This window comes from Talpa europaea, assembly GCF_964194135.1.
Source record: "Talpa europaea genome assembly, chromosome: 11".
NCBI classification, from domain to species: domain Eukaryota; kingdom Metazoa; phylum Chordata; class Mammalia; order Eulipotyphla; family Talpidae; genus Talpa; species Talpa europaea.
This window is the reverse complement of record NC_140078.1, coordinates 33,745,022-33,767,363: the sequence shown is the minus strand read 5'-3', so window position 1 is coordinate 33,767,363 and position 22,342 is coordinate 33,745,022. Positions and strand designations below refer to the sequence as shown.

The window sequence follows — 22,342 nt, the reverse complement described above, 5'->3', positions numbered from 1 at the left end:
CCTTGTGCCAAGTTAGAGGAATCCTGCTGTGTGAACAGCTTTGGGCTCCTACTGAAGGATATAAGACCAGCCTGCCTGACCCCAAAGGTCAACTCACCTCAAGCCCTTTGAAAAGCCCCAACTCCCCGCTCGCGTAGGCTGAAGGCATGGGACCTGCCCTGCCTTAAGGTTTGATTTGAAATAGGAAGATGGCTGGTATGGGAGCCAGCCTGTTCTCTGGTTCTCCCACATCAGGTGTTTTCAGAACAGAGCTTCCTGGGTCCGGCAGCCATCATTACCAAGTGTCGCCTTAGACATCTGAAACAGGTGGCATGAACCAGAGATGTGATGATAATCTTAGAAAGGAAGACAAAATTATCCTAATTTGCAATAATAAAAACCTTGTTTGGAAGAAAACCCAACCTTATGACTTGTGTGAACTCCCATAGCAACTTTACTGAGGTGGTAGAAGAGGAAATTTGACCAGAGAAAAAAAATATTGTCCAGATTAAGAAATATGAAATATTATATAGATAAAATCATAGTTATTCCCAAGTTAATTTAGTGGTTTGCTGTTCTTCAAGCAGAATTTCAATGCCACCCCCCCCTTAACTTAACAAAACTGCTGTGTCAAAGTAACCCTTCTATGGCTAAAGGTTCCATCTGGAGGGGAAAATAGGTAAGATTATTGAACATATTTTTAAGTGGCTTTTGTACGGCCACTTCTGTCCAATGTGTGACTGCATTCCCAAGTTACTGTAATTACAAAGTAGGGCACGGGCCCAATACCAGCCAGGTCAGGGAATAGGGTGGTCCTGTAGCCGGATCCTCCATTTTGCAGTAGAAAACATCCCTAGACTAAAAGTTAGGAATAAGAGGAATTAAACTCTAACCCATGAATTGCATTCCTTCTTCAGTCCTGTTTACTGTTACTGTTACTGTTTACTCAGTTGTACACCCTGTCCCTTCCTGATGATTAACTGTTAACTGTCTTCACCTATATTCCTGGGAACTTGGAAAACTGATTGTGTTACATCCCTAATAAAATTCTCTGTGTCTCTCTGAGTTGATAGTGGCATCAGAAACAAACATCCGCTGATTGCTGAGAAAACACCCCACTGGGAAAGTCAAACACCTTGACTCCTGTCACCTAGACTGCCTGGCACCTCCTCGGACCTGGAAATGTGAAGTCCTGATTTCCCTCACATTCCTTCGCCCCTTATAAAATCCCAGCACTCCTGCCATTCAGGGAGCCGGTTATTTTGGGGTGTCTATCCCACCGACTCCCTTGATGGCTGTCTCGAATAAAACTCCTTCATGTAAAGACAATTCTCGTGATTCAGAGTTTGGCTTTCTGGGCGCGAGCGAGAGACCCGGTTTGGTCGCTTACAAATTTGGGGGCTTGTCTGGGATCCCCTTCGCTCGGAGCTCAGGGGCCACCCTGGTGGGTGACAGAGCCACCACTCAGTCCTAGCAGCTGCCCGAGCTTCTTTGTCTCGGAGGACTGGGAGTTGTGCTGACTGTGCCTCCAGGGGCTATCCCTCGCTAACTTTGCATGGAGGAGTTTTGGGGGTAGTGCCGGCTTCAGCCTAGTCTTTCTGTCTGTCTGTCCGTCTGTTTGTCTGTCCAGACCGGGTAAGTACCTGTGCCACCAACAGGCTTAGAATTGATTGTCTCTCCTGGAGCAGTCAAATGGGACTGCCAGGCCTATGTTGTTAACATTCTGCCAGCGGTGGGGTGAGGGGCTCTGGTTTGAGGAAGGTCCTGGAGGCAATCTTTTCTGGCTGCCTGATTCTACTTACCCTCAGTCCACTCTGTTCTGTTTCCCTAGGCTCATATTATATGGGGGCTTTAAGTTCAATACCTGCTGAGAGTCCCTTGGAATGCATTCTGCATGATTGAGAGTCCTTTTCTCTTACAAAAATGAGACTTTGCTCTGTTGTTTCTTTTGGCTTTCCTCTTGAGACTCTGTTTTTTGAGTTTTCTTGTGCGTCATGCTTTGTTCATGTTATGTGTTGTGTGCTATTTTATGATAAATTGGTAAGAGAGCTGTGAAAAGGAGGATCCGGCTATAGTCCTGAAGTGGACTTATTCCCACCTGACAGCCTCAGTTTCAATGCGGAAGTGAAAAGTTTAGGCATTGATCTTGGGCAGAGTGTGCAAGATTTGGAAAAGTCTGTTTGGACCTTTCTAAAAATGTGTGGTTTGGGTGAATTAGATATAAAAAGAAATCGACCCTAGAAAACATAAAAGATAGCTGAAATTGGTAATAGTCCAGATGTTGGGAGACCCCCATTGAGGTTGCAATGAGAACATCCCTAAGGCTAATAGGGGACACTTGACTCACATGGAAAGTCAGAAAAGACCAAAATGAAAGCACTGCCACTTGGGGAAGTGTATGTGACTATGACACCTGAAAAGTGAGTTTTCTTTATTCTTTAAAGTATCTAAGTGCCTAGAAACATGGAGAAAATGTTTTCTTACATTTTTTTATTTTCTTGAAGTTTTATTGTGTGATCACAACCTAGTTTCCCCATGTTGGTGTGTTAATGACATCTTTGGCCACTCCCTGCTTCCTTCCTTCATGAAGATCAAGATGTCCTCTGTCTTGGGAAATAGTACCTGAGTCTCAAGCTTCCATATGCAGAAGAACTGCCTGGGAATTTTGTTTCCACTAAGATTCAAGATTTTGACTTAGTAGTTCTGGGTGGGGCCAGAGATTCTGTATTTCTAACTTGCTCCCAGGAAATACAGAGGGTATTGGCCTCAGGACTACTTTTAGAGGTGGTAAAAACCCTTAAACCACTGCCAGAGTGGCAGAGTAGAAGGCAAAATGCCTCCATGAGCTTGGCTTCAAGCAGCCTTGCAGCTTTTATCTGTGGAGGACCTGGGCCCCAAGGATGGAGTAAGGCATTATGTGCATTTTTTTTCATGACTTGAGTGTTTCCAAATACAAATACACAGTTCAGGGCTTACTCTGAAGAGCCATTCTTAAGTTGGGTGTCATTTTTCATCAGGGCCTACTCCACTCTAAGAAGCCTCAGTCTTTTGCAGCCATATGCCCTGTCCTGTGCTCCCGTTGACTTCTTTCTGCATTTTTAGCAGTGTCACATTAGCCTTAACTGTGATGATTTGAGGGTAGGGTCTGAGGAAGGAATCTATGGGTGTCATGGAATGTCCCCAGGGACTTAGGGAATGGGTCTCATTTCTCTGCAGTTACACCTTGTACATGGAGTTTAGGGTTCCACAATTAATCTGACTCATATTTAGCATTTCCACCTGTAACCATGTTGCTGGGTGAATAGACACAGGTGAGAAGCAGACGATGTTCTTTGCATACAGTTACACCTCTCTTTGCTGGATAAGTTGTAGTCAGCTGCAGCCAACCTGCCCTTGACCTCCTGCCTGCCAATCAGGGCTGAACTTTTCTGTGTCTTTCAGGGCCTATCTTCTCCCAGCTTCTCCAGGGACCACATACACCCAAATCAAAACTGTGGGCAGAACTCTGGCTAGGTTGACTAACCTGGACATTCAGAAACGTGGGGGCCAGAGATGATGGGAGTTGTGTGTGTGTATTGTGGTAGTATGATGACAGCATTGCATAGATCTCGGAGGTGCTTGGGGGTGGGTTTTGGATCACGGATATAGACCAGGCCTGGAAAGAGCTCATTCTCTGAATTGAGGAGAATATGACTCAAGTGGGCAAAGGCTCCAGGGCCTGAAGTTTTTTAACTGTGGCTGCAGAGAGCTAGGGTTGAGGGCTGTGCTATCCAGTATGATAACCATTGGTCATGCGGGCCCAATTAAATTAATGTTTATATTAGTCAAAAGTCAATCAAATGCAAGATTCAGTCTCACTAGCCACATTCCAAGTGCTCAGTAGTCAGTGAGCACTGTGTACAGTGCAGGTGAAGAGTATCTCCAGCAGCACATGGTTTTATTGGATGTGCTGTTGTGAGCAGGAGCCATTGGGAGGGAGGTAGCCTCTTGTGTCACCTTGGGGGTGTCCCTGTGAAAAGGAACATGTGTTTGCAGCCCTACGTTGGTGTTTCCCAGCCCTTCCCTCTGTGTTCTATCTGCCTACATCATGAGTAGGGTGTGGGTGAATGCGCCATTTCCTTTGTATCTCAGTGAAATATGACTAATGAGATCACAGAGTCTATGACTGACCCACAACATGTGACAGCAGCAAAGCCTGCCGCAGAGCTGGGTCCATCAGCAATGGGGTTGCTTCCTCAGTTGTCTGCGTCTTACCTGTCATCTGGTCAACCTATCAGGGCCTTCGCTCACAGGAAACCGGGAGGGAGACCTGGCAGGTGTGGAGGTGGGCACAGGACATCTGCACATCCAAGTTGGAACGATTCCAAAATTGCTGATCTGAATTACTTGCAAGAGCAAATTGGTGCCATGTGACAGGTTTGACAGTGAACACCTGCCTTGCTAATCCTCACCTTTTAACATTTATTATTGTATAAATATGTGCTTCCAGTAAGCAAAACTATATGGAAGCTTGGAAGGTGAAAATTGAAAGTCCTCCTTCCCACTCTATTCCAGTCACTACCCACTGACCAAGGAAAGCCTCCGAGACCATCTGCTTGTCGTACTGCATACCCAGGGGGTTGTGGGGGGCATGCTGCAACACACAGCATTTGAACTTGCTTCCTTTGCTTCCAGGTGTACTGGTGACATCTTTCGAATCCCACCCATAGGGTTGCCATGTTCAGCTGCATCATACTCCATAGCTTGAATGTGTCATAATTATTTCAATGACATTAAGAGCTTACAGTGTTCTGTGACTAAAGTAAACACTGCAGTCACATGCATATACTGATGTGTACCTTTATAAATTCCTCAGTGTGTAATTGCTAAGTCCAAAGGTATATTTTTAATATAGGGTAGTCCAAAATCACTTTCCAAAGAGATTTCATATCAGTGTTCTCCTTCTGACTGTACTGCTCGTGGGGTGATGTGGAAATGGTGATAATTTGCGGGATGCATTATAAACCCAGCATGGAATAGGGAGAAATCATTTGCTTGTGAAACAAAGGGCGCAGATTCTTTTCTCAGTGTTGGAGAAGAGGGAATTCAAGGAAACATAGGGAAGTGGAAATTTCCCCAAACTAAAGCTTCTGGGTATTTACCACTGTTGTGCCTGCATGTACAGGGCAGGTTCCCTATCGATTCGAGCAGGTGGATAAGGAGAGTCCTGGTGCCCTCAGTGGATTTTTCAGGCTTTAATGCTCTGTGAGGGAACCAGGTACACAGGCACACCAGGCAGGGAGGCTGGCACTCAAGGAGGCAGGCATGGGCCTGGCAGGGGTGGCTGGGAGGCAAGCAGGCAACCGAGCCTCCCAGCCCCCTACTAATCTTTAAGCTCTCTCTGGCATTCTCTTGCGCGCGTCGTTTGGTCTCGCCTCCTCTGTAGTCATGCTGCTTGTCCGTTTCGCCTGTCTCTAGATGCAGGTGTGCACACTTACACATGTGTGCGCTCCCATATTCCAGGTGTTCACAATCAGGCACACATGCCTTCTGCATTAACGCGATCAAGGCCACAGATGATAGCCACAGAGGCTAGTGACCTAAAAAGCCTCATAAATATATTTACCCTATAGCCACCCAGACCTCTGCTGGTTTGTTCTCTAATAATTGCCTTACACAGTGTTTATTAGGAAAGCCACATTTACAGGAAGTAGATGTACTTGATGGGAACTTTTTAAAGGTCTGTTTTTGTCCTCATGCTTCATCTTTGCTCACGTGATTATGCCAGCTTGCCGCCCATACTCTGCCTCCTGAGCTTGGTGCACGTGTGCTGGGGGGGGGGGCATGTTAATATTACACATCTGGAGTGAGTCCAGATTTCACAGTGCTGGACCCTGGATTAGCCAAGGACTTAGACCTGTGTAGTGGCAGAAAGGGACGGATCTGGTTCTCTATGATTCTAGCAGACCAGATAAAGGAGAGTTCTGGAGCCCTCAGTGGGTTTTTCAGGCCTTTATTGAGTTTACCAGGTACATGGCAGGAAGGGGTGCCGGGGAGCTGGAAGGCTGGCAGGCCTCCCAGCCCCCAGCAAATCTTCACTCTCTCTGACGTTCTTTCTTGGCTTTGCTTCTCTGTTCCTTTCGCTCTCCTCTGGTTTCTGCTCTGCTGGTGTCCCCGTGACACTGCCCTTATTAAGCCCAGTCTCTCAGCCCAGGTGTATCTACCTATGTATGCCCACACCCTACTCCAGGTGTCTGCCATTAGGCATGCATTAAGGGCCACAAGGATCTATCATCAATCCTAATGGCGGGAGGGCAGAAAAGCCTGATACTTTATTTACCCTACAACCTGAGAAGTGCAGGATGCACATTCTGGAAACTCCTATAGCTCTGGTGTGACGTGCTTCCACTGGAGCTTGATTCATGCAGTGTTGCGCTGAGGGATACTGAGATGGTGGCAGGCCAGCCACCACATCCCTCAGAAGGGTGTGGAGGGAGGGCCTTGCTGCACTTCTGACTCTCAGAACTGGATGGGGTGTGCACCCTGGGTGTGGCACTTCTCTTCTGGACTGTAGGCTGACTTTATTCTGGACCTGTCCTGACTGTGTACACGAAGGTCATCACATCAGAGCTAGGAGAGCTCCAACACCCTCCAGGAGGTAGAAAATGCTCTCAGAAATGTTCTCTATGATGACTCTTGACAGACACACAAGTTCATGTGGTAGGAAGAGACCAACTTGAGGGGATAGGATTATGGGTTAATGTTAATATCTTCCCTTTTCCCATCCATGTTTTCCAGTTTTCTGTTTGTTTTTTTTTTCTTTCAATGAAAGAAAAAAAATTTTTAATGAGTTGGTTAAACAGACCTCCTCATGCCAGAGTGGGACTCCTATCCTTCCAGGCATCCTGAGGCACCCTAGCCCTGACCTCGGGTCCCTGGAGAGCACTGGGCCAGCAGAGAGGAGTTGCCTGTCCTTTGAGGGGCCAGATTGGGGCAGGATGGTGCCTAGGTCTTCTCAGGCTTGTCTCAGCACCTGGACACCAAGTAAATGGTTCCTTACTTCAAAAACTGAGGAAAGCTAAAAGGTCAAGTTGGCCCCCACATTGACGGAGCTAGTGGCCTGCCTGTTTGAGACTTTGTTGGGCCACACCTGCCTCTTCCAGAGCAGGTTGAAATGCACAAATGGGAAATACCCACAGTTTGAAATAGAGAACATATTCTGTAAGGTAACAGGCCATGGTCACCAATAGTCTGGGAAAGAGATTTTGTTTTTTCTTTTTTGTAGTTGAAGTAACATAGCATTGCAACATACAAGTTTCAGGTGTTTGTAGTTGAGAATCAATAGGTATATACTAAATGAAGTCCACCGGGAGAAGAGTTTTCAGACCTATCATTAAAACTTTATTCAAGTTATCTGGCTTAGCAGGGGCTCTCCTTTGAAATGGTATGACTTGATAATAATAACACCCCTTCCTCCCTGTAGCCCACCCCCTGCATACCTGTCCTTTATCTAGCGTGGACCTGCTGTGCCTGAAGCCTGTTGCTGGGTCACCACTGGGAATGTGACTCTGTTGTACTCCTGGTGGGAATATGGTTTATAAGCTCCTTTTTCATGCATTTTCCCCCTGACTGTTCTATAAAGTCCCCCCTCCCCCGCATTTTACTAAAGCAGAAACCAAAGTTTAGCTGTGTTTCAAGGCTTCCCAGAAATCACACATCAGCAAATGGAGCAGAAGGACACAGCACCCTGAGTCTCTCTACTGGGCTTCCTCAGGCCTAGCTACCCTCTTTAGGCACAGGCTTCACTCCCTTAGTGCCAGGGCACAGGCAGGTGTTTGTGGAGATTGTTTGATTGTCTTTCACTTGAACTTAACTCAGTTTCAGAGGGGCTGAAGCTCTGAAGAAAAGTCTCTTGGGCTTTTGAGCTCTTACTTTCTGTGTAAGTGCTTCAAGCCAAAATCTCCCTTTTCTTCCTAGGGGAGTGAGCCAAGTATCAGCGTGGTACTGCCATGTCTTAGAAAAGCTGCTGCTGACATTCTTCTAGAAATCTCCATTCAGTCACCTTAAAACATGGCAGCCTGGTTCTCCCTTTTTTAAAATATATATATATATATATATTTTTTATTTTATATATTTTTCACATCATTTTTCATTTTTTGCACAATGTATGCATTTTCATCTTGGTTATAGTCCCCATACAATTCCCACCCCCCTTATTTTGACCCTAATCGCTCCTCCTACCCCACGCCCCCAGCGTGTCTCTGTTTTACAGTTGCTTGTTGATTTTGATTTTTACTTTGCTGTGGTCAGGAAACCCATGGTTATGACTTTCTTGTATTTACTGCAGGCATCAGGTAAAATAGCTCATCCTTTGAGACATGATCTCCTAGGACATCCTACGTGCCTAAGGAAGCCCAAGGAAAGCTCTTTCCCAGAGGTTCTCCAGAGGTTGTCTTTTGTTAAAATATTGTGATGCAATTTGTTTTTGTTTTTTTATTTTAGATATAAAATTGGTTTTGTTTAAATTTCTGGGGGCAAAAGAATAACAAGAAAAATAGTCAAAGTAGTCATTCAGTATATAGAATATTCACATTGGGCTAGACAGCATTAAATGCATAACCTCCTAGTTCGTTACCAGATTTACTTTTTTTCCAACCAGAGGGTTCAGAGTCCCCGAATCGTTTTGCTCTTGACATTATTTGGGCTTCACTGCTGGATACTTAAAACGCCAGATGCTATTATCTGTGGCAGTCAGCAGTCAAGTGCCAGCTGCGCCTCTAGGGTCTTGTTTCCCAGCCTGGGCAGTGCCAGTGCCAGGCTTCGTGCTTGAGCTGGGCTTGCAGTCGGCCACCTGCGTGCTGCCTGTGCTGCCTGTGCTGCAGGGCAGCCGAGCAGTCTCTGGTGTATCTGGCAGATCTTCATCTCTTTGAGGGGTTGCTTTCCCTGGCCTCAGTGACACCCTTTAGGGTCACTCACTGGGAAAATGTGGCTAGTGGGGAGGTCAGCAGTGATACTTGCCCAGGTTCCTCCTTTCTAGACAAGGGTGTGCCCACCAGTCTTTCAGATTAAGGGGAATGCCCTCTGGACTAGGGGTTGCTTTTCTCCAATCTGTAAATTATGTAGTGTGGGGCTTTGAGGCTCTGCAGGGGAAGCTCACGTTGGGGGCTTGGGACCTTCAACTTGAGTTTGGCTCAGGTGATTTGGGGATGTCAGGGCCTGGAAGTCTCTAGGAGGTTGGAGTCTGGTTTCCTGATGGGGGAACCATGCAGGGTATCGCCTGCCTGTATCTATATGTTTGAGACCTTTAGAACTAACTTACTTTTCTCAGGACATTCCCTGAGAAAATAAGAGTGTTTGCTATTGGCATTCTCCTCCAGCTATTAGGATCACACTGCCATGGCAGGGCCCACTGTCAGAGTCCCTGGGCTGACCCCTGGGCCTTCTGTCTTCCCACCTTAGTTTCCTAAATATTCATCTTGGGCTTCAACCTTGGCCTGTGACTCTTTCCTGATCTGCCTGCCTCCAGCCTTGTTTCCTGGATGTCCCGAAATAACTTCTCCTGAATGCAAACCTTGCTCCTTTCTAGTAGGCTCCTTGCCTGTGAGACAGAATCCAGATCCCTAGGGCCTGTGTAAACTTGGACCTGCTCCAGTCTCACTTCCCTCCTGACAAGTGAGGCTTTAGTGCCCATCCTTGCCGCTCCCCTTCCTGAGTCCCTCACTTTTCCCAGCCCTTGCCTTCTCCTTACCCAGTGGTGTTTGGTCCAGGTTTCTTCTTCAAAAGCTTTTCCCTGGAGTTGTGGCTGGAGTTGCTTCCACGGCACCAGACATATCTCAGGTTCCCTCTGTGTATGACTCTGCTGCGTGGCTGCCTTGTGTCTGGTTCTTCTACTTTTCTCTGGCACTTCCATTTCTAACTTACTTTTCCAGGCCCAGCAGTTTGCAGACTGCAGGGTATATAGTAGGTGCATGTCACTTAGACCTGTCAGCCCTGAGTAGAGCTATGGGCATCTGCAACAGTGGTGTTGTTGGTTTTTGCACTTACCTGTGGGCATATGTGATTGATTAGACCCCACCACCACTGAGAGACTTGGGAAGCAGTTCTTGAAGCTGTTGTGAGGCCCTCCCTGTTGGTTGAGTCAGCCAGGCGTGAGCAATGAGGAGTGTTCTAGTAACCAGGCACTGGAGGGGCTAATGCCAAAACAGCACTGTGTACAGAGCCTCATGAGTCCCCTGTGGTTGAGACCTGGTAGTTAGGCAGAGAGAATGTTGTTCCTGAAGGACTCCACAGTTGACAGTGAAAGTGACTCCTAGGTTTGTTTTGGCAGGACAAGTTTCATTTTCGGTGATTAAGCTTCCCAAACAGTTACAAAATGGAGCATACATAGTAGTTCTGTAATTTGAGGCTTTACGAACATTGTTCCAGCGTTGCATGCTTTTTGGCTGAGAGCCAGAGAGTAGAGGGCTCATCTCTTAACCAGAAACGCTGCTCTTTTAGCCTGATGGGTGAGGACAGTGGTGCGGGGCAGAGAGTCTGCCGGATATGCAGTGCTGTCCACAGAGAGGTATGTCTCGGGTGCCACCCTGCCTGACTTTTCATTCCTGTGGGAGCAGGAGAAAGGCCACCTTGGGTGTCTCTTTAGGTGTTCTCTTCAGGGAGGGTTTGAGGTCTGGAGTTCTTCTGTGATTCGGGCCTTTACCCAGTGCCAGGCGAGTTCCAAGTGCTTTGCAGTTTAATCTTCGCAGCGAGGCTATGAGGGAGGATGATTATTATTCCCATTTCACAGATGAAACAAAGGCAAGTGAAACTGCTTGGCCAACAACATGTGGTGGAAAGGAGCTGAGCTGGGGTGCAAGTCCAGGCCACCTGGCTCCAGGGACCTTGTTCGTTCTGACCATAGTGCCTGTTACCTAAGTGTGGAATTAACCTACAGCCAGACCTGACACAAACAGGGTGTTCCTTCAGCCCCACAATCGTTTATTTATTTTTCATGATAGCTATCGGCCCTAAAGGTCAGGAGGTGGCACATCACACATAAAATTTTCCAGTTTTCCTTCACAGGCAGGTAGCTCCGAGGGTTCTAACCCAGATCCATGGGGATCCTGGAGGTAAAGGAACTTGCCTCAGGCCACCATGTTTAGGAGATGCTTCTGTGCAATGCCTGGCTCTGGGGATGTTTGCTAGACCCTCTACCAGACGGGAGTCTGGATTATTCCATATCAGGGAGTACTGGCCTGTTCTGCTGCCCCCCTTCTTGCTCTCCTGCTCTCTTGTTTCTTCCTGGGCCTCCCTGGTCTTTGCCTCACCACTGTGGGCAAAGCACTGACTATGGGAGCAAGCCCTGATCTTTGGAGTTTACTGCCTGTGGTCTTGATGAAATACAAAGTATAAAGTACAGACTGGTAGGTTTGATGTTGAGTCTTTAACAAATTTATTTTCGTGCCTTAAGATTTCACAATACCCAGGATACTTTCTAGTCTTCGAGTATTTGCACATGTGTGTTGCACTGGCATGCAGTGAGCGCCCATTGACACGTGACTGTTGATGGTAAGGCTCCCAGGCAAGATGAGTTTAGCACTGCTGGTCTGGCAAGAGGATCTTGAAACCCAGAAGTAAATGTCCATCATGCAGAGATCTAGAAATTCTAGTTCCTAGTTCCAAGTGCTTTTCTTTTTTCTTTCAGTTTTACTTCCTGTGATTTGGGGAAAATAGAGACAGCACAGTTCTTATCTGACAATTTAATGGAAAACTATGAAGTTATGGCTCTTTAAAAGTAATTTAAAAGATGGTGTTTGAGCATGGAGACTCCATGGAGTTTGGTGGGGAGGGGCACGGTGTGGGACATGGTCAGAGTTAAGATTTGTTGTACATAGCTTTAGATTATTTCACTTGTTATTACTTTGTGCACCAAAATATTTAATAAAATTTAATGCAGTTATATTCGGTAGTGATTATAAGGGTTGATTAGAATTATAGAATTATAATTATAATTATAGAATTATACTCTCACAGAATACTCTCAGAAGCATTTTGTGGCTAGAGCATCATGGGGTGTGACTTCTTTGGCCCTCCAGGAGGGACATACATTTGTCAGGACTCCCCAGGGAGCATCTGGCTGGGTTGATGAATTCCGTGACAAAGCCAGGCTGCCTTCTCCTACTGCTTCCCCTCCTGGGGCCACAGGGCCCACAAGGATAGTCTTCAGGAGAGACCAGAGTGTCACTCTAAGACCTCTGCAGCGTTGGGGCTGCCAGGTGTTCACGTGAGGAGGACCATCCTATTCAATGGAAAAATAGTGTGAGCCGTGTGTGCAACTTAAATTTAAAAAGTGCACGTTCAAAATGCAAACAAGAAACAAATGGAATTAATGTTATATTTTATTTAACCCAATTTATTGAAAATGCTATTATTCCAACATGCAATCAGTATAAAGATTTACAGATACTTTACAGTCTTTTTTTTTTTTTTTTTTTTTTTTGTCATACTGAGTCTTCAAAACCTGGTGTGTTCTTCTACTTGTGCACACCTCAGTTCATACCAGCCCCATTTCAAGTGCCCAGGACAGCACGTGGCTGACGGCCAGTGTGTTGGACAGCACAGGAAGGGCCTTTTCTGTGTCAGGAAGGAAAGATGTCTGTGTAGAGATCAGCTTCTGAGAGGCTGTCCTGCCCAGTCCAGCTCTAGCGTGTGGACCTCCTTCCTACAAAACATTGGCAATAAATGTCTGTCTAGTTTGAGGGGGACGAACAGGAAACCCCTAAACCAGATTGTTAATGACATGGTTTTCTCCGGATCGTGATTTTTGTCTTTTATCTCAGCTGTGCTCAGACTTTTCTCTATTGTGCTTAAGTTTACCATCAAAATTATTTTATATATAGACACATATTTCAATAAAAAGAAAGCAGACTGAAGGGGCATGCGCTCCCTGCCTGTCTCCCACCCAGTACCCTTGAGCCACTAGACCTTTCATGTCAGTGTGGTGGTTTCTGATTTGCTTCACTGAGGTAGGAGGTTCTCCTGTGAAGGTGCTTCTCTCAGTCAGTCGCCCACGCCAGCACTCCCCTTATTAAGGTATTGTGTGAATGCTTCTCTTGTGCTGAAAACATTGTGACTAGTGAGTGGAAATATTGTGACAAGTCAGAGAATTTAGGGTTGCTATGGGAACTTCCCCATTCATTGTCCTAAGTAAGGGGGCTTAGTCCGAGATGCTGGTGCAGACCAGCCTATTGCCTTTGATTCAGCTCATTTTTGGCCCTGTCCCCTGAGAAACTTGAGGCAAGGCTCTGGCCAGTCAGGGTATCTCAGCTTACTTATTTTGCCTTTGGAGACGGTGGGATGAGAGTGAAACTTAGGGGGGTGGGGCATGGGAGGGTGTCAGGAGGTTTTCACAAGTGACACTTGATTGTTGGCAGATGGCTCTAATGTCCCAGGAAGTCGCTGTACTGGCAGGTGCAAGAACCCAGCCCAGCCTTCCTGCCCCTAAACCCTGTCCTAACCCCATCCTGGGAGAACAGGAAACAGGGTGTTTGAACCTGGATGCCCATGGGAAGCAGCCTCCTGCAATCAGAGACCATAGAAGAGCCGCCTTGGAAACAGGAGCCCATTTGCTTTCCATCCTTCTCCTATGCGGGTCGGGGAGGGGAGAACACTGAACTCACTTGTCAGTCAGCACTCTTGCGGCCACAGGGACAGGTCACAGGCAGGTGGAGATCCAAGCCAAGCTGTCAGGGCAAGAACTGAACCACATATATTGCTGGAAAAAGAGGGAAATTAAAAATGACCAATGGAAAAAGTATGCACTGCTTAATTCTGCTCATGTTGATGATTATTTTGATAACACAAAAGGAGAGACATCTCCCCCAACCCAGAAAACTAAGCCTTTATTTACTTCAGGACCTTACCCCTCAGCTGTCTTGGATCATTTAGGGGGCAGGTGTGGGGCCAAGGTGTCATCCATGTCACAGTAAGTGCTCTGACAGAGCTCGAGGTAGCCTGGGCAGCTTGCCAAGGATCCCAGGTAGCTAGATAGAGCCCTTGGCTCTGACTGCATCTGCTGCTTCGGGGTGTTACAGGCTTGGTTGCTGGTGTTTTGAGTGGTGTTCCTACTTCTTCCCTGCGCAGGACTCCTGGACTCCGACAGCTCTCTCTGCCTCCCCTACCAGACCCTGGTCTCCACGGTGGGAAGCATGGTGTTCAACGAGGGTGAGGCCCTGCGGCTCATTGAGATCCTCTCGGACAAGGCTGGCGTCATTCAGGACACCTGGCACAAGGTGGGCTGCCCTATCCCCGCCACACTCAGTGGCCACTGTGTCTGGCCAAGGCAGTTTTGCCCTCCTGCCTTTCCTTCTTTGGCTGGTGAGTTGCAGTGGTTGCCTGGGCTGGAGTCCTGGCCTCTGCTGGGAACCCCCCACTGACTGCCACTCTTGGCCTGCCAAGCTGCACGTGTTTCAGAAAACAACCTCCATGCTGCCTTCTCTCCACTCACCTGCCCAGACTCAGACTGCATTAGTCTCGTGCCAATGTGTTGCTTCTGCCGCAGCTCACCTGCTCCTGAAACACAAAGGCCATCAAAGACCAGGACAGGGTTCTGTGTTGCAGGGACCTGGGAGTAGATCACAGGAGCTGGGGCCCTGCTGGTCTGTGGCCAGGGCTAAGAGTACAGGAAGGAACATGCAGGGAACCCTATAATGTATCTGCAGTGCCTTACTCTGATTTTCCGCCTGCTTTTTGCACCAATTCAGAGGCTGGCACCCACGTTTGTTTTGGAATAGTCAGTCATTTTGCTGGAGAATTTTGTGGTACCTTAATGATTAGAATATTTGGGGATTCTGAGAACTAGGCTGATGGCCCCTAAAGCCAGGAGAGCCTACTTCCCTCCTGCCCTCACTGAGGGTAATGTGAACTCCCTGCTTTGTGAAACCTGAGGGATTTTTATGGGTGTAGGTGATTGAAGAGGGTCAGGATGACCACTCCTTCGAGAAGAGAGATCCAGGCTCACCTCAGGCCACTTTTCCCAGGAAATACTTTTCCTGAGTGGCCTGCAACCTGCATAAATAGACTGAGGAAATGGACCTGATCCAGAAACAATGGCCAAGTACCTCTCAGGAGGGCAGGGAGAGGCCCTTGCTACCATTGACCAGCTTAGTATGAAACTCCACACTTCTAGAGAGCTAACGCTTTTGGCCACTATACACACCAGGCATGGAGTCTGCCCGGCAGAGTCGGTGGCCAAGAACTTGGTTGCTACTGTCACTGGTCAGGGTCTGATCACTCTGATGAAGGCAGCAGACCAATTGTGTACCCCCTCTGTTAATGCAGCTCTGTTGGGCATTTTTAGGCCACTCAGAAGGGAGACCCTGTGGCGATTCTGAAACGCCAGCTGGAAGAGAAGGAGAAACTACTGGCCACAGAGCAGGAAGACGCCGCTGTCGCCAAGAGCAAATTGAGGGAGCTCAATAAGGTATAACTGAGACATCGTCCTGTCCTGAGACCATGCTCCCCGACATGTACCTTGGGCAGGGGGATTGTAGCCAGTGCCATCCGGCATGGGGTTCAGCTTGCTCGCTGCCACTGCTCGCTCTGGCTGCCTGAATGAAGACTCTGAGGCTCTGCTTGGATGTTAAGTGGGGGGTTAGGGTCCTTCATTATGAGGAGGATGGACCAGAATATCACTGAGTGGTCCCTTCATGATGGACTGTCTTTTTAGGGTACATACCTAAAAAGGAGGATGAACTCATTGATTCTCAATTCCTGAGAATTGAAGCAGAAACCCCTGGGTAGGGGATTAGAGATGGAGGGACTGCTTTTCTCACTTCTCTGATGCCAGTGGCACCTTCCTGCGGGAAGTACTCCTTGCTCCTGCTATTATCTGATGGGCTAGCACTGGACATTTGTCCTCAGAGAATGGATGAACCTTTGGATGGTTGTTACTCTAGGTTCATGCTCAGCGCAAGAGAAGAGAAAAGCAGGTCCCCGTGCCTTCCCAAGAGCTTAGTAGCCTTTTGTCCAACGGGCCTTTGTCCTCTCTCAGGATGGGCCATACTTGGCCTTCACAAGCTGCATTCTGGGTTGAGCATTAGATGTGGTAGTGGCTAGAGCCACTCCCCTGCTCCTGGCTGCGCATGTGCTGTCTCTTTCTGTCTTGGCAGTAGTGTGACAGGGGCCGTGGGTGCTTACAACGTGGGAATGGACCAGCACCACAGTTCAGCTCCCCTCCCCCGAGCTCGCTGACAGCATAGCATTGCTCGGGAATCTGTTGTTTCAGGGAGTCATTCTTATGTAACTGCTTCCTGAGCAGAGAAGTCCCCGCGTACATCTGTCGACCCCCAAATGAAGCCCAAGGGAGTGGAAATGGGAGTCAGCATAGTCATGGTGGGGGGTCAGGTGGCTGCCTGGCTAGCTCCCTGTGCCTGCCCCCTTGAATTTAGGATGGGCCGGGGGTGTGGTGAGTGAATAGGTACAAACTCAGACAGTGACAGGGCCTGTCTCTTCCCCACTTCAGGTCCTGCAACCAGTGTGGCCAGGGAGGCAGGTGCAGGAGAGGGAGTGCATCCTGTCAGAGGAGGCCCTTAGATGCTGCCCCTTATGCTGGGCACTTACTGCTCTTCCTCAGCGGTGGCCACATGAAGTGCTCTCTAAAACCATAGGCAGCGGACCCAGGATACCATCCCAGGTCCAGGAGCCATTCCAACCTCTCATTGCTGGAGGTTGTGAGTTACCCAGGGCCTGTCTGGCTTACCATATCCTCCCCCGTGAAGCCCAAGGAGATCCTCTTGGGCTCACTGAGTCCAGTTACCAGTGTGTTAGCTCCAGAGGCTTTTGGTCTTCAGACCTAAGTCTGAACCCCTCTACTCCACTTCACCCACTGACAAGCCATGCCCTTTATCCTCTGGCCTGCCTGCTATTTGTTAGCCTCAGCTGCCCTTCGCTGCTTGACTGGCTGGAAGTATTCTCCTTATCCTGGAAGACTCAGTTTGATCTTCCTCCCCTGGGAAATGTTCTGGAGCTCCCATTTTCCTGCCCAGCAAGGGGTTGTCATTGCAGTATACATCTGTATCTGTCACCTGCACCCTGGCCACATTTTCTCCCTGCCTAGCTGGTTATCTGTGAGCAGTGGCCACTGAGCCCCAAAACTGACTAAGAGGAAGTTTTTGATGACTTGTGCAGCTGCCTTCATTCCTCCCTGTGCTCCTGGAATCCCTGCCGCTGGGTCCCTGCAGGTGTCTCTCGAGAGTTTGAGTAGAGCTGGCACGTTGACTTTATTTCGAGTCTTGTCTCCTAGCCGGCACTGTTGAGGAAGGTTATGTGAGAAACTAAATTATTGAGTTTGTGAAAGTTCCTCTAATTTAATCCCCACATGAGCAGGTGACATTGAGAGAATCTGCATTTCGTGCTCTAGTTCCCTCCACATGTTTGGGGTTTTTTTTGTCCTTATAGTTTTATAGTAGCCAAAGAGGGTTTTGATGGATTTTCTTGGGGTCTTTGACAGAGGTACAGACACAGGGAACATGTCGATCAGCTGCTGGATCTCAGCCTCAGACTGGGTTGGGTGAAAAGACCATTCCAGGCACCAGTTGCAGGAGTTGCTGGGCTGGGGCACCCTGAGAGCTCCATCTGGCCTCTTGAGAGTCTTCGTGCATGAGGAAATTCAGACAGAACCTGGGGGCGTAGCCAGAAAGGTGCAGCCCTTGTGGGAAAACGATCTTTCCAGTTGTCTTCCCAGGCTCCAGGGCCCTATCTCCAAGGGGCTATGTCCTGAGGAGATTATTCTGGGAAATCAAGCTCTGACTCCTTGTGCTCAAGGAGTCCAAGACTTATCATATTCCTGAATACTGGATAAGCTGACCTTTCCTGCTTTTTAAGAGGCCCCGGGGCCCAATGGAGGATTACCTCTCATCTCCTGGTTCTGGGACCCTTGTGGGCTCACACAGCCTACATTAAGCCCCCTCCTGCTGCATATAACAGTTACCCAGCTTTGGATGGCATATTTTACCTAAGGTTCAATGCACTGAACTTCAAAATGGGGATCATGGCCTTTGTCTTACTGAGAAAATTGAATGAGACACATGCTTATCTCCATGTAGACTATACTGTCAACCACCCCTCCCATTTCTGTAGCTGCTCAATGATGCCTTCCCCAGTGTGCCCTTCATGCTCCTGTGGCCTCACCCAGGCAGAGCCGGGAAGATGATTGCCTTTAAAAAGTAGGACCAGGGCCTCCCCGGTGGCGCAGCGGTTGAGCGCTGGGTTGCGAAGCTGCCCGTAGCCTCTGCAGCACCGGTTCGATCCCCGGCTGCTCCCCGGCCACCGGAGGAGGGTCCCGCATGGCGCGCAGACCTCTCCTGCCGCCCGCTGCTCCCCTCAGCAGTGTACTTCGGTCCTTCTGCCTGTTCTGCTCCCTGCTCTGGCTCTGGTGAATTCTCTCACCCTCCCGCACTTCTGACTGTACCCAGTGCTTATATAAATAAATAAATAAATCTTTTTTTTTTTTTTTAAATAAATAAATAATAAAAAGTAGAGCCAGTGGGTCCCCGGTACCCAGACACATAGAGCAGCTCTGGTACCAAGTGGTCACCCCGATCACCCCAAGCCCTTCTTCTGGCCTCTGATTTGAATGGACGCTCTTACCCTTTCAGATGGGCCACCCTGATAGCCCTGGCTGGGGAAAGGTGAGGACTTCCCACTTATCTGTTCCAATGCCCAAGACAGGAACAGACAAGGCCTTGTATCCTGTGGGACACTGGCACTGTGGTTACCCCAGCGAGCTGGGCCAACATCAGGCAGCTTCCATTCTGGCTGGAGGCCCTCTGGGCATGGAACACTCACCCTAGCAGCCAGGTGACCTCCCTGTCCTCACACTGTCACCTGTGCTTCCCCATGGCCTCCATCCATTGCCATTCCTCTGGGATAGCAGATCCCAGTGAGCACCTGTCCCTCTGCCAGTCCTGCCCCCCCTGCACTCTGTCCCTGCCTGAGGCTCCAGGTCTCTAGGCCTGCATCACAGGTTCATCATGGGCATCCACTACTAACCAGGGCAGACCTTCTCTGGCCTGGACAGGGAAGACAGAGTGACTGCCCCCAAGAGCCAGACCCTCCGGAAGTGGGGCTGACCCCTGAGCTACAGTGAGTTGAGCAGCAGTCTGTGTCCCTACCCAGCCATCGAGGTTCGCTCTCTTGTTGGTCTGACACAGGCAGTCATGTAGAGGAGCATTCCTGGATGTCAGTGATGGAGCCACGCTGGGTATTGTAACACCAGCAAGCTTAAACCATGTGCCTGGAGAGCGTGCTGTGTTCATGCAGCACATACCTGTCTGCCACTCCACTGTGTCTAAGACCCCACATGGAGCCCTCCACCTGTTAGACTACAGTGTTTTCCAGGGGCCCCTCACTGTCCTGCTCGCGCTCTGCTGTGGCTGGCTTGGGTAACCATACAATCTTGGCCAGTGAGAGGGCTCTCTGACTCTGCTTTTAGCTCCTCTCAGCCCCCAGTGATGCCCTGGGTTGTCCTGATCTTGTTCCCATCTGATAAGTCCCCATCCTTACCTGCCTAACCAGCCTCTCTTCACTCTGCCTTTTTGCCAGGAACTGGCAGCGGAAAAGGCCAAAGCAGCAGCTGGGGAGGCCAAGGTCAAAAAGCAGCTCGTGGCCCGGGAACAGGAGATCACCGCTGTGCAAGCGCGCATGCAGGCCAGCTACCGGGAGCATGTGAAGGAGGTGCAGCAGCTGCAGGGCAAGGTGAGAAGCGACTTTGGGTGCATGGGAGGGTTGGAGTAGTCCCCAGAGGGTAGTTGAGGATGCCCACAGGTAGGTGGGGGGCTGCAGGATTTGGTCTGTTCTGTAGGGTATCTGGTCAGTTGGCATCAGGCAGCCTGTTGTATGTGCTTAATGTAAAATACTTTTTTTAAAAACAGCCTTGTTCCAACTGACCAGCCCTGTGGCCTTGCCTAGATGTCCCTGTGACCCTGGAGACACTCAGTGTGGATTTCCAGGCCTGCACTAGTCAGAGCCCTCTGCTTGATCTAGAACCTGCAGTCTGTGTGGTGGGCTGTGCTGCAGGAGCTCGGGCACAGGAAGCAAAGCTTCCTTGGGATGGAGCCTTCGGCCTGTGGCATATGCTTTGTCTCAGAACAGTCCTCCCAGGGACCTGCAGGCGGGGTGTACGGAGTATATCTGGGACTCTGGGCTGGACGCGCAGCCTTCCAGCGGCAGTAAAAACCTGAGTCAGGAGAGAGAGAAGAGGTATAGGGTGGCAGGTCACCTTGGGTTCTAAGCCCCCCTACTGGAGCTGTGCAATTTTCAGGGGTCCTCCCCAACATGTGGAGAAGGCGGAGGCCTTGAGAGTTTTGTCTGCAGATTGTGTCCTCACTCACAGGAAATTGGCTCTTTGTACAGCTAAGCAACTCTAATGCCTGTCAATGACTTTGCAGATCCGGACTCTTCAGGAGCAGCTGGAGAATGGCCCTAACACACAGCTGGCTCGTCTACAGCAGGAGAACACCATCCTGAGGGATGCCTTGAACCAGGCCACAAGCCAGGTGGAAAGCAAGTAAGTTTTACGCTCTGGTAGGACCCTGTGATGGCGCGTCCTTGGGTGTCTGGAGCTGGGGAGGGTCCCTGAGCTTCTTGAGAGGCTGCAGTGGGCGCAGTCTATTTTCCTGCTGGATCTGGGGCAGGTGTGTCAGCCTTCACAGGCCCACGTGTACATACAGAGATGACTGAGCTTCCTCACCCTCCCCATTAGGGCACTTTCCTCATCTGCCATCTGGGCGGCTGAGCTGCCGTCACAGGTCTTCTCACATGGTCAAGGCCAAAGGGAGAGTAGAGGGAGTGATGTCTTCTGTGTTGGCAGGGAGATTTTACTTCTGAGTTCTGCCTGTCTGTGTTGCCTCTCAGTGGCTGAAGTGCTAGAAAGTCCACCGTGAATGGGCTGACCTGATTCCCTGGTTTGAGCATCAGTCTCAGCAGGCAGCCCCATTGCATTTTCTTCTGACTTACATTTCTTTGGCTTCTGTTGGCCTGGAGCATCCTGAAGGTGCATTCTAGAGGACGTTGTTCTGGGGTTCTGTGTTATTACCAAGAAGAAAACTGACTAAGGGCAGAGAGCACCACTACCCCAAGTTCTTTAGCTGGAAGTCAGGTGGGGAGAATGTCAACCCAGGAGCTGGACCTTTGAAGAAAATCTGTGCCTGAAAGTCGGCTTTTGCTGGCACATAGTGAGATCCAAAGGCCGCTATTCCCAGGCCTGTGCCTTCTGTCTGGAGGTCTCTAGAGTGTATATGCACATCTTCATCTCTCTCTCACCGGTTGGTAAGTTAGAGGCTTGTGGTTGCATTTTTTTCAGCAGCCACAAGCAGAAGGCAAACACAGGTATGGAACACTCTGGCTCCCTCCCTCATAAAATCCGCCTTGGCCTCCACCACGGGAAGGCATGAAAGACTGGAGACTTCTCACCTGGAGGTAGCAGTCAGTCTCTGTGGAAGCTCTGCTCTTATGAGGTGGATGCTCCCAGGTCACTCCCAAAACTCCAAATCAGCCCCAAGGGCCCACACCCGCCCCTGACCTCAGTTCTCCAACCCAGGGTGCTGTAGTCTAGCTTCTTTATTATACTCTTCGGTCCTGAATCTTGGCCTCATAAGGTGTGTGAGCTGATGACCCACAGAGGGCTTTTGACCTCCCTGGTATAGATGAGGAATAGATCAGGAACCCAAGTCCAAAGAGGTGAGAACCCGCCCACCCCCAGTCAGCGGAGCAGAGCTGGTCTTGGCCAGGTCTCCCGTCTCCATCTGGCCTGATACTCCCCCAGGTCATCTGTCCCCTTGGTCTTGTCTGGTACTGCCCCTTGGCTGGACAGTCAGTCCTGCCTTGAAGTATGTTTTATGCATCCTGATTAAGCTCCACATGTTGGATAAAGCAGGTTTTGACCATCCTCTCCCTGCCAACCAGTCTTCCCTAACTCCCTGCTTCTGAGGCCAAGCTTCTGAAGTGCAATGTGGAGGGGCACTTTGTAAAGTGCCTCAGCCTTATTCTTCAGGCAACCCCCTGTTCTGGGTCTAGTTAGCTAGCCATGGACTCAGAAAGGCAGTCTCTGGCCTTGCAGAAGGGTCAAAGCAAATCAGCCCACATCCCAGAGCTTGTGTGGACACAGATCAACAATGAGAAGATGAGTATCTTGCTTTTTCTCTCTCTGAATTTCCAGCCATTTCTGAGAGGGCCTTCTCTGTCTGGGGCTTCTCTGTCTCTCCTACACATTTTGCTCTTTGCTCTCTGGCCCATGTCCCTTGCCAGTAAAACAGTGTTTTCGACAAAACACTCATCAAATTCCACATGACCACTAAAGCAAGAGGGCTTTGGTAATGATGATGAGATTTGGGTAACTATTGAAAGA

At 49.2% G+C, this 22,342-nt stretch overlaps 1 protein-coding gene across 3 annotated transcripts in view; it reads left to right on the top strand.

Moving 5' to 3' along the window:
* RRBP1 (ribosome binding protein 1) overlaps nt 1-22,342 on the top strand; it is a gene marked incomplete at its 3' end in the record, with an annotated part of 41,940 nt that overhangs the window by 3,180 nt on the left and 16,418 nt on the right. For all 3 annotated transcript variants that reach the window (XM_084246935.1, XM_084246934.1, XM_084246933.1), the window contains 4 exons: nt 14,080-14,228; nt 15,296-15,418; nt 19,540-19,692; nt 20,385-20,503. In XM_084246935.1, coding sequence (XP_084103061.1) covers nt 14,080-14,228; nt 15,296-15,418; nt 19,540-19,692; nt 20,385-20,503 — 544 coding nt within the window. The remainder of the gene's footprint in view (nt 1-14,079; nt 14,229-15,295; nt 15,419-19,539; nt 19,693-20,384; nt 20,504-22,342) is intronic.